Source organism: Typopeltis vanoorti, chromosome 10 (genome assembly GCF_054136105.1).
Source record: "Typopeltis vanoorti isolate ZY-2024b chromosome 10, IOZ_Tvanoo_1.0, whole genome shotgun sequence".
Taxonomy (NCBI): Eukaryota; Metazoa; Arthropoda; class Arachnida; order Uropygi; family Thelyphonidae; genus Typopeltis; species Typopeltis vanoorti.
Genome location: NC_143558.1, coordinates 89,363,528 through 89,376,714, shown reverse-complemented (window position 1 = coordinate 89,376,714; position 13,187 = coordinate 89,363,528). Strand labels below are relative to the sequence as shown.

Genomic DNA, 13,187 nt, shown 5'->3' with positions numbered 1-13,187 from the left:
TAAAAATAAGAAACAAGCATATCAAAAGGTACAACAATCTTCTAAATCCCAGCCGCAAATTCAATCTCTTCACACCATAGTGAATATGCATTAAGGAAGCTTAACAAAGTTGCCATCTTTGTTCCAGTGGAACCTCTCTTTCAGCTGAACTCAACCATATACACAGCACCTTCCTATCCTTGTAGATAAGCTTATACGTTGGTTAGACATACTTCAAATTTTTTAAGAAATGAAAACGTAAACTAAATTATTAATTATAAAAACTTTAATTAATAACTACCTATATTTCAGCAATGTTACACTGCCATCTTCAGGGATCACAAAATAATGATATGTGCATGCAGGCACTCACACTAAGCAAATGAGGCTGATGAAAGGCAGCTGAAGTCGGTCCTAGAGTCCTGAAAGGTGACAACCCAATTTAGCCCCCTAGATGACTAAATTGGATTGTCTTGGCTGTTGGGTTGACAATCTTAGAATGTAAGCTTCCCAAATTTGGGGCGGTCTCATGCACCCAAATTTGTTGAAGTTTGGGAAGTTTTTCAGAGCTGAGGCTGATTTAAGGAATAATCGTTCGTACTTGTACTTGCTGTGGTGTAATAGAGTAGTCTTCTTCCAGTGTATTCTGTGGTGGGGTCCAATGCATGGTCAGCAGGTTCTGAGTGGCTGTATTGGTGGAATTGGATTTAGTTCTTGTGTTCAGATCCTGATATTGGCTGTCCTGCCTGTTTGGCCACAGTAGGACAGTTAGCAACTGCAAGGGACCTGGTATACTGCAGGTAGGTCTAGGGTAAGTGGTTGGTCTTTGGTGTAGAGGATAAGAGATGCAATTTCTTATGTGGTTTGTAACTAGTTGTGAGGTCATATTTTCTGAGGATTTTTATTAGTTTTTTGGATGTATCCTGGCTATATGGAATGGTGATAGATTTAGAATATCTCTGCAATGAAGGGAGGGGGTTGTGGTTAACTGGTTTTAATATATTTTGGATTTTTAGGGGGTTGTAGCCATTGGCTAAGAAGGTGTTAAGGATATGGTTCAGTAGATAAGTTCAGTAGTTAGGGCATTGTTATTATTATTATTACGGGCAATTCCAGGGAGTCATTAGACTCATCGAGGGAGACCCCAAATCATATTCATCACAACTATTCGACATTCATACAGTATCTATCATACCTCGCCTTAAACTCATTCACTGTCACAGCATCCACCACAGACTCTGGCAGCCCATTCCACTCATTCACCAGTCTAAAAGTAAAGAACCCAGCTCTAACACCTTTACTAACCACACTTTTGCCCAGTTTCCATGGATGTCCCCTAGTCCTCCTACAACCAGCCCTGTTCTCAAAAATATCTTCTGAATTAATTTTATAGAAACCTTCAGTAATTTGAATGTCTCAATCATATCTCCCTTCCTCTGCCTGTCAACCAATTTTTGCAACCCACAAATCCTCAACCTGTTCTCATAAGGTTCATTCCACAGACCTGCTATCATCTTGGTCACTCGCCTCTGGATCCTCTCCACCTCCTCCCCATCAAGAAGAAACCTAGGTGACCAAATCTGGGCACAGTAGTCGAGATGGGGTCTTATCAAGGCTCGATACAGAGGAACAATAACCTGCTTGTCTCTGCTTGTCAACGTATTCTTCAGCAACCAAATGATTTGATGAGCTGATTTGGCCACTTTTGCAATGTGCCCCCTAAACTTCAACTCCTTATCCACCAACACTCCTAAATCTCGTACCTCATCAATTTCTTGGAGTACAGTTCCACCAATGTAGTAAACTGCTGCTAATCTTTTCACCAAAAATGTATAACCTTACATTTTGCCACATTAAATTGACATCCATTTTCCTTAGCCCAGACCTCCAATCTATCCAAATCATCTTGCAAAATTTTAACATCATCTGCATTCACTATTGCCCTACCCAACTTTGCATCATCTGCAAACAAATGAGCTGTTCCTTTCAGATCCTTTCCTATATCATTAATGAACAAATTAAACAACAGTGGTCCAAGAACAGATCCTTGTGGCACACCACTAGTCACAGGCCGTCTTGTGGACTCTACTCCTAAATAGACCACTCTCTGATATCTCTCCGTCAACCACCCTCCTATCCATCTCACCAACCCTATATCCATCCCCATATGCTGCAATTTACTGATTAGAATTCCATGTGGTATCCTGTCAAAGGCCTTAGCAAGGTCCAGTAGAATCACTGTAAACCCATTACCCTTATCCAGTTCAGCCATCACTGTGTTATAATACGTGAGCAAGTTACTGAGGCATGACCTACCCTTCACAAAACCATGCTGTCCCCGATACAGTATCCCATTTTCTTCTATCCAAGCTTGTATTTTCCTCTTGACTATTTTCTCCAAGACCTTGACAATGATTCCTGTTATGCTGATTGGCTGGTAATTTTCAACAGCAGCCTTGGAACTACCTTTATGCAGCGGAACTATTTTCCCCTCTTTCCACCCCCTTGGGACTGACCCAGACCCGAGGCTCAAATTAAACAAAATGGTCAAGGGCACTAACAATTCTTTAGCCGCTTCACGTACAACACGAGCTGGTATACCATCCAATCCCACAGATGTATTGACATTGAGGTTCTGTAATAGACTGGTTACCTCTACTTCATTCATCACAATTCCAGTATAAGCTGTTGGTTCTTCCATTTCTGCAATGTCACCACCTGGATGATATACTCTTGCAAAGTGCTCGCTCAGAAATTCCACTATATCGACTGATTCGGTTACCTCCCTACCCCTCAGCATTTTTTAAGATCATTCTACAATGAACATTTTTCCTTTTACTTGCAACATATTGAAAAAACTGTTTGGGATTCTCTTTAGCCTGCATGGCCAATTTTCTTTTGTAATCCGCTTTTGCTTTTCTTACCACCCTTGTTACCATCCTGGCCTGAGCTTTACACTATTCCTGTGCCTGCTGGTCACCTTTCTCCTTAAATTTCCTCCACAATTGTTTCTTATTTTGCAGCTCAAGTTAATAGTGTTATTCATCCATTTAACCCCTACTTGATTTATTATTCGGACTCTTGGTATACAGTCAACCATTGCCTCCTGCAAACACTTAACCACCTCCCATGCACTATCAACATCCAGCCCTTGCAGTTTTACATGCCATGGCACTGAGCCAAGCACACACCTAAGCTTGTCATACTTACCAGCCCGGTAATTCCACATGTACCCTGTCTTAATTGTAAATTTTGCTCCTTTAGCCACCTCCCAAGTCATGACCTTATGGTCACTCTCACCAACTGGTGGCAACATGGTCATGTTCATTACAGCCACATTCTCAGTTGCAATTACTAGGTCAAGCACTCTCTGCCCCCTGGTATTTTCCACTACATGCTGCCACAGATAGTTGTACCTTCATAACCGCATAAAATCCAATTCCTTCCTCTCATGTGCCCTCTCCTCACTCCAGTCAATGTTACCATAATTGAAATCACCCATAATAATTACCCTCCTTCCACTCATTTCTTCTATTTGCCTATGCATACTATCCCCACCATCTATTCCATCGCCTGGTCTATAGCAGCAGCCAATTGTATATTTTGTTCTGCTAGATTCTATCTCACACCAAACAGCCTTAAATGTGCTCTTTTCTCTATCCTGCAGTTCAACTTCTATACTCCTTGGCTGCAACTCATCAGCTATCATCAATAACACTCCTCCCCCCTTTTTATTCACCCTGTCACTCCTGAACATGCTATACCCATCGCATTCAATCCCACTAGCTTTATCATCTTCTGTCAGCCATGTTTCGCTAATACCAACAACTTGTGGCCTGGAAGTGCCAACCAAGGCCAAAAACTCTTCCTTCTTGTTCCTAATACTCCTGGCATTAGTGTACATGAATTACAGAAGCCCATTTGTCCCATCCCTACTTTGATGCCTTATACTAACTATCCCATTCTGATTTGTTGTCCTTCGTACTCGCTCGGGCATAATATACTCATTCATACACTCAACTGCCTCCCTAAAATCTGCATATCTACTCCTCCCCCCTCTTAATAAATCTAGTTTCCCTGAGTCTGTATATCCACTTCCACATCATTCATCAACACTTTTTCAAGCCTCCGTACACCAACTCCATTCAAATGTAACCCATCCATCTTATATAAGTCTTTTTGCCCATCAAACTCATTCCACACATCCACAAATTCCACACCACTCTCCATGCATAACCCACGCATAAAGTCATTGGCAATTATGGCACTCCTTCTAAACACTTCACTGTCATACCGCAGTAAAATACTCACCATCCTAACTCTCTCACTCTTCTCTTTTGTTACCTCAAGTAATTCCCTCACATCCTCTATCATTTCCATTTTGTCCTCTTTCAAATCATTTGTTCCTGCCACGATTATCATCTCTTTTACCCTCTGTTTTTGCACTCTAATAGATTCGCTGACGTCCTTTATGTTTGCACCTGGCTGGTACGACTTCATCAAACTCTCAATTATCACACCTCTTAATAGCGAATCCCCATACAGCACTCGCTCCTTCATTTTACTGACGTTTACGAACATTCTATTATTTGTCGTCACAGACTTTCGCCGGTTATTAGTCGGTACGTTCAGCACACATTTTTCCATACGCTCCAGTTGCCTTTTTGCTCGGTGTATCGCTCCGTTCAAATGCGCAATTTCACTACTCGCATTTATCTCACCATTTTCATTATCAATCAAATCATCCATTCGTTCTGTATTTCTACTTTCCTTTACACTTTCAATGACGCTCTCACACCTATCTGGCACTACCACGCAATCCTCTATCACACCGCCATTTTCTACATTCTGACTATTGTTAACGATATCACTCTCGCCACCCGAAACACACTTGAGATCTTCATTCTCCTTACACTTTCTGCACATATTAACTCCACTATCACCCTCTAACCAGACTCCCACCGCTCTTTGCAAAGCATACATCTCACAGACAGCAACATTGCACAAATTCGTTTACATCAAAACTCTTAAACAAACATGGCGACCTGGCTGCCATTTTTTTCTTTATCGGTGCCATATGTATGGTATCTTATCTTAAAAATAATACTTAAAATAACAGAAAACAGACAAAAATTGCACAGACACACCAAGAAACAAAAAGCAAACAATACTTAGGTTATGTGAATATGGAGGGTTATGTGAACTGATTAATTATTCCCTATTATATAGGGCTTTTATTATTATTATTACTATTACATAACACCTCCAGGGAGTCCAAAGACTCATCGAGGGAGGACACCTGCTCTACAACTATCCATCTTCACCACTTCACTTACTGGAACTACCTTCATGATCTACACCAGTGCCATCTACTGCCGACCACCATCACTATTTTCAAGACAATCACAAACATCCTGATTCGAACCCACAGCCTTTTGGCGCTGGAGAGTGGATACGCTAACCACTCGGGCAATCAAGCCAGCATAATCCCATATTGTTGGGGTGGTGGTGGTGGTGGGGGGGAGATTGCTGGCGAATGTATCTACCTGTATGTGTGGGTTTTCTGTAAACAGAGAAAGTCAGGGATCCATCAGGCTGGTATATAATTAGTCTCTAGGAAAGGGAGACCTTCCTACAGAATCAAAAAAACAATATGCCCCCCCCCCCCCCCCCAAAGTCCACAGCTATCTATCTCTTCAGAAGAATTTTAGGAATGCCATCGCCATCCCCTATGCCAGGGTATATCTGAAAAAAATAGCCAGGTTCTTAAAGAAATATAATCTCTGCACAGCTTTTAAGCCCCCAACTGAAACCTGCTACCCTTATCCGTTCCACTAAAGATCAATTTCCTCCTCTCTAGGTTCCTGGTGTATCTAAAGTTCTCTGTTCCTGCAAGTTAGCATACTTTGGACAGACAGAAGACAGATCAGCTACCATTCACATTCTATGTGAATGGTAGCTATTTCTATGAATGGTAGTAATGTGAATGGTAATAATTCTATGTGAATAAACACAAAAAATATCATGACTATGATCAGTCTCAAAATATGGGAAACATTAATCCTCAAAGATCCCAATTTACAACAGAGACCTCCTAGAGGGCACCCAACTTAGGTAGGACTCTAGTGTTATATCCACATGTTTCATTTAGTATTGTGCTGGCTCTGTGTATGTGTGTGTGTGTGTGTGTTACAAGTGTTAGTTTAGTCCTTGAAGATGTTTCCACTGACTGAGACAAAAGACTGGAAGAATTAAAATAGCTTTTTTTTAAATCCTTTTGCAGTGGTGTTCATATGCCATTAAACCTCCAACATGATGCTGTGATAATCTAGGAAATAGCTAAGTATGCAGATGTTCTAATAAGAGCAGGTTACATGCTGAACTACAAAGCTGAAAATTATGATAGAGGAAAAGGATTGGGAGGAAAGGCACTCAGTAAACACTGATTTCCCCAGCACTTAAACCTTGACACATGGAAATAGGAGAGGAGGGAGGTGTGATACTATTAATATCAGATGATTTTATCCAGTTAGAGTAGAAATGCATGAAAGCAATAATGTCCCATGACGCAGTGAGTTTAAGGATATCTGGTATGAAGTGGAGGCAATAGGATGAAATATATGGTGCAGTGCTGCTACAGACCTGGTAGTTCAATTGCTGAGGGCTATGAAATGCATTGCCAAATTACCATGATGGGCACTAAATGAGATGGGTGACTTCACTTATCCAAACATTGACTGAGTAGCATAGAAAACTCTTGATGAGAATAAAGGAAAATTTACTGAGATGTTATGAAATAAATTTCTCAAACAGCATGTCAAAGAATAAACTTTGGATCAAATAGGTTAGATTTGATGATGGAATCACAAATGGGTCTTAAGTTAAGGATATGACAGTTTTACTACCAGTTGGTGATCTTGATCATGCTGTGATAATCTAGAAAATAGCTAAGTATGCAGATGTTCTAATAAAAGCAGAATATAATAAATTTAGTTTAATCCTTTATCCAAGTGTGAGCAAACAAAGTTTGTGCCTGAAAGTATCTTCAGGACTGGGGTAAGGTGGTACAACACCAGAGCAACTCGTTGCAAAGGTGGAGCAAGCTACCAACAACTCCTGTCTCAGTATCTCCTATAATGCAAAACACATCTCCTTGCGGATATGTCTAATGTTATGCATTAAGGGAAGGGCCACTACCCAGACTAGTTTCGACCTTTATTGAGGTCTCTTCAGTGGGAGCCAGGCCCAAGTGGAGATGGAGATATCAGGCAGAAGCATTAGCAGGTCATCTCCACCTATAGGAATTGCCAATTGGTGTGCCACCCTTTTTTTAATAAATTACTCTGGATTTAGAGAAAGATGTTGAAATTTTATTTTTCACTTGGTTAGAGTATAATAAATTTAGTTTAATCCTTTATCCAAGTGTGAGCAAACTTCGTTTGCTCACACTTGGTAGCTTGCTCCACCTTTGCAACGAGTTGCTCTGGTGTTGTACCACCTTACCCCAGTCCTGAAGATACTTTCAGGTGCATACTACATTTGCTCACACTTGGATAAAGGATTAAACTAAATTGATTATACTCTAACCAAGTGAAAAATAAAATTTCAACACTAATAAGAGCAGGTTACATGAGTATTTTAAAATAAAGTTTTAAAACAAAAATATTAATGTGATATTCAACAGTTTAGAGAAGGGAAAAAAAATCATAAATAAACTAGAACCTGTGCATTTATTGTCATTCTTTTTCTTCTTAGTCTTTTTCAGTGATTCTTTAATTTCTTTGTTTTGATATAAATCAATGATTTCTTGCTGTGCTGAAGCTTCTGCAGTTTTGGACATTTTCAGACATTCAAAAAATGTTAATTCAAGATCAGCTTCTTTCATGTGGCTTGATGAACATGAGGAGTGCTGAAACCATATGCAATACAAATACAGAATTATAAGACACTATTTCAATAAAATATATATGATATGCATGCAATTTAGATATGTAATGAACTCGATTTTTTTTTTCCAGTTCATTACATATTAGTATTGTAACAAGAATGAATTTTTTATATGATTAAAAAAAATCTCATATATACATTTTTTTTTTTTTTTTTTAGATAACGAAACCTGTGGTGAGATCATAATTAAAAGAAATACACGTATTAACCACAATGAAAATTATTTAATTGTAAATATTTCATCCTAAGTATCTTAGGACATCATCAGTACAGTAGTTTAAACAATAATAGGAATAACATACAGTTAGGTGCATGATTACAATAGAATCTCATTAAACGTGCGTAACGTGTTACAGAAGTAAAAAAAAAAAAAAAATTATTATTATTTTACACAATTTTGTATAACAATTTCCCATACTATAGTAAGAACGTCGTTGCAGTTTAAATTTGGTCTGTGTAGTAAGGCTTCAGAACCATCTTTATATAAACGTTCATGTTTATATAAAGATCTATGTAAAAGTTTAGACTTTTCCCAATGGATCCTATGGCTTGGATTTTCAATTCCGTGTTGAGAGAGGCTAGATTTCTGCGGTTTAAAAAGACGAATGTGGTCTTGATGTTCCGAGATGCGTTTCTGAACAGACCTACCTGTCTGTCCAAAGTAAGACAATTTGCATGAGTATGGAATCTCATAAACGCCAGACAACATCAAAGGTGAGAGTTTGTCCTTAGGAGAAGGTAACAAGTTGTAAATTTGGTTGATAGGTTTGTAAGTAGTGGCAAAATTGTATTTCTTCATAATTTTAGAAAGATGTTTAGAGATGCCTTTGATATAAGGTATGGGAATCCTATGGACCTTCTTCTTGTCTGGTTTGATGTGTGGGAAAGTGACTGATGATTTTTTGTGTTCTTTTAGGATTATATCCATTTAGGATGGCTGTATTTTTGATTACTTCTAATTCTTGGTTTAGAGATTCTTCAGAGGAGCAGAATTTGTGTGCTCTGGAAACTAGTGATTTAATAATGCCAGATTTCTGAGATGGATGATGAGCGGAAGAATTGTGAATGTAGCGACCTGAGAATGTAGGCCTGCGAAAGACAGACATGGCTATGGAACTGCCTTCTTTTCTTTGAATGTGTAAATCGAAAAAGGAGATACCCTGTGGAGATTCTTTTTCTAATGTAAAGTTGATGCGATGATGAAGAAGGTTAATTTTATCTAGAAACAGTTGTAATTCATGTTCGGGATGATCCCAGACTGCAAATACATTGTCGACATATCTTAACCAAATTTTTGGCTTGGGTTCAAAAGTGAATATTTTTTCCTTGAGGTGTTCTAGAAACAAGTTTGCTAGGTTTGGTGATAAAGGAGATCCCATTGCTGCTCCTTCTTCTTGCTTGTAAATTTGACCTTTCCAGGTGAAGTAACCTGATGCAATAACAAACTTAAACAATTCAACTATATCAGACGGAAATTTTTGAGTTAGTAATTCTATTGTTTCTTTATGGGGAATGTTCGTGAAGAGGGAGACAATGTCGAAGCTGATTAACAAGTCAGTTTTTGACAGTTGAAAGTCTTTCAATTTTGTGTGAAACTCTGTAGAATTTTTGATTGAAGAGACTGAGTGGCCTATGTGAGGACAGAGAAGGTTAGATAAGAATCTTGATAACTTGTAAGTTGGACTGCTGATACAGTCTATGATGGGTCTGAGTGGAACATTAGTTTTGTGTAGCTTAGGTAAGCCATAAATTCTAGGAGATCTTGCATGGTATGTCTTAAGTTTTTTGATTGTTTCTTCATCTAAGGAGGAAGTTTCATTAAGTAGCTTTCCATTAAATTAAATTTCCATATTTAATTTAACATCTAACATTAACATCTCCAATTTTGATATTAGGTTTAATACCACTTTTTGAGGATGAAGAACTTGGATGTGGTGACAGCCCAAGACAGCAAGATGTGGAGGAGACTCATCATCAACAACAGTGACCCCACTTAACTGGGAGAAGCTGCAGAAGAAGAAGAAGTTTAATACCACTTTTCTTCATAATGTGATCCATACAGATAATGAATAACAGAGGGGATAATGTACATCCTTGTCTGATACCAGATTTAACATTAAAACCATCTTCCTGTACTTCCTTCAATTCTAACTGCTGACTTACAACTCAAATAAAGACTAAGTATTTCTTGATATAATGCCCCATTGACACCATATAACTGTAGTGTTTTGAATAGCTTCTCTCTCTTGGCGCATTGTCATATGCTTTCACCAGATCTACAAAACTTAAATACAGATCTTTGTTATATTCCCATGATTTCTCAAGTATTCGTCGTAAAGTGAAAATCTGAACATGATTATCTTTATTTGGCCTGAATCCAGTGCGTTCTTCACCAAGCTTTTCTTCCACAATCCTTCTCAACCGTTTCTCAAGTATACTTGCATAAATTTTACCAGGAACACTCATTAGAGAAATACCTCTGTAATTCTTGCATTCAGTTTTATTTCCCCTTTTTATATATGGGTACTATTAGAGCTCTACTCCAATCATCGGGAATTCGTCCCTGTGTCTAGGCTTTCTGAACTATGCAGTGCAGCCACTGTAAGACTTTTATACCACCATATTTCAGCATTTCTGGTCGAATATCATCTACTCCTGCTGCCTTTCCACATTTCAAGCCTTTGAGATGGCTTTTTCTACTTCAAGTATGGATATGTATTCCTGACTGTATACCTGTTGGGAATTTTTTTGCCACTGTGCTATCACTGCTTGTTTCATTTAGCAATTTTTAGAAGTAATTACTCCATACTTCAAGGATATCTTTTTCTCCAGTTTTCATGTCACCTTTATTATCTCTAATTCCTTTTACAGCACTCTTTCCTCCATTTCTGATCTTCTTCAACAACCTCCAGAATATTTTGCCACCTTCTTGATATTTATTTTCTATATTCTTACCAAAGTCTTCCCATGACTTTTGTTTAGCTAGTTTTACACAGTGTTTAGCTTTCTTACATTTGTCTCTATATTCTCTAAGAGCACAAGCTGACTTATTTGCCAAGAACTTTTGATATGCTTTCTTCTTTTCCTTCACTGCCTCTTTAACTTCCTGTGTCCACCATGGAGTTCTGATTTTTCTATCCTTGCAGACGACCTCACCACATGCCTCTGGCTGAATCGATCAATGTTTTCTTCAGGGCTTGCCTGAAGAAATAATAATGCAAAACACATCTCCTTGCAGATATGGGAGATACTGAGATAAGAGTGATGATAGATTGGTCCACCTTTGCTCCGAGTTGCCTGGCGTTGCACTACCTTTCCTCAGCCCTGAAGATATTTTCAGGCGTAAACTTTGTTTACTCACACTTGGATAAAGGATTAAACTAAATTTATTATAGTCTAACTAAGTGAAAAATAAACTTTGAACATCTTTCTCTAAATCCAGAGTAATTTAATAATAAGGTGGCACACCTTTTGGCAACTCCTACAGGTAAAGATGACCTCTCCATTGCTTCTGCCTTGGTATCTCCACCTCAGGGCCTGGCTCCCAGTGAAGAGACCTCAATAAAGGACGAGATTGGTCTGGGTAGTGGCCATTCCCTTAATGCAACATTATGCATATCTGCAAGGAGATATGCTTTGCATTATGGGAGATACTAAGATAAGAGTGATGATAGCTTGGTCCACCTTTGCTCCGAGTTGCCTGGTGTTGCACAACCTTTCCTCAGTCCTGAAGATATTTTCAGCCGCAAACTTTGTTTGCTCACACTTGGATAAAGGATTAAACTAAATTTATTATATCACTATTAATAATAACATAGTCATTGAGACTTTTCTTATTCCTTGCATCTTATCTCCATGTGAATTTGTGCATATTTATATGTTGGAACACTGTGTGTTAGTAATAACCAGTCCATGTCATGAGCAGAAATCCAACAGGTATTTGCCATTATTATTAGCTTTGCTTGAATTTTTATAGATTTTGCCAAAGCCTTCAATTGCATTAACAGAGAAATCCTCTCTAAAATCTTAAGCATTTATGGTATACCAAATAAGATAATTAATGTTGTCAAACAAATGTATGAAAACAGTAGATCCCGAGTTTTGGTGTAGAACCTTGAGATCCATTATAACTGGAGTTCGAAAGGGATGTATAATGTCCAGCCTACTTTTCAATATTGTGATAGATTGGATTATGACCAAAACTAAGAAAACCAAAGCTGGTTTAAGATGGAATTTGAAAACATGTCTTGAATATCTAGATTATATAGATGACACTGTTTTGATTTTTTCTCGTTTCATTGATTTGCAACAGAAAACAGAAAGATTAAGAGAAAATGCATCTTCAGTAGGCTTAAAAATAAACAAAGATAAAACAAAAGTAATAAGGATTAATAATAAAAGTAAAGAAACTCTAAAGATGTGATCGACTTTCAATATCAGATGTTTTAACGTCAGAAGGTAAATTAAATATGAAAATAGACAACAGAATCAACAAAGCTGGTATGGCAGGAAGTCGACTGAATAAATTTATATGAATAAGAGAGAAATTAGTCAAAACACTAAATTAGCTGTATACGAGACAGTGTTCAAACCAATTTTAACTTATGGATCTAAGAGCTGGGTAAGAAGTAAAACACTTGACCAAAGACTAGCGACCACAGATATGAGAGACCTGAGAAAGATTAGGGGCATGACGGATGGCATCAATGGCAATATTATATTAAAAACGAGGATATTAGGAAAGAACTTGACATGGTCAGCATCCAGGAATGCATTAGCAGAGTTAATCTCAGGTGGTATGGTCACTTAAACAGAATGGGTGAGGAAAGATTAGGAAAAAGACCCAGAGGAAGACCAAGATATAGGTGGATTGATATGGTAAAAAGTGCCTTAGAAGATAGAAATATAAGATCTGATAATGTTGGAGTCTTGAACAGGTAACAAACTGATTTGAAAGAAAACTGTAGATAGGAGGTTAGTAATGATGTAAATTTTTCATGTAGCACTATCATATCCTGTACACCTGAGGGTACATTGCAGGAATTTGATAATGATGATGATGATATACATATATATATATATATGGATTTGACTCCCATCTAGAATGCAGAAAAGATTTAAAAGGAATAAATACTGAAGATGAGATATATGGTCTCATATAGAGATAGCAGGACATGCATATGGAATTTCAGGTCCTCACCCTTCCACTCTCATGCCTGCAAAAGAGGCCAACTGATCTTGTAACAGACTTAACAGACAAA

General features: G+C 38.1%; 1 protein-coding gene across 3 annotated transcripts in view; it reads right to left on the bottom strand.

The window, feature by feature from the left end:
- Positions 1–13,187, bottom strand: part of LOC150102576 (uncharacterized) — a 226,285-nt gene that overhangs the window by 75,950 nt on the left and 137,148 nt on the right. For all 3 annotated transcript variants that reach the window (XM_090399811.1, XM_090399813.1, XM_090399812.1), the window contains exon 5: positions 7,702–7,888. In XM_090399811.1, the coding sequence (XP_090255937.1) occupies positions 7,702–7,888 (187 nt within the window). The remainder of the gene's footprint in view (positions 1–7,701; positions 7,889–13,187) is intronic.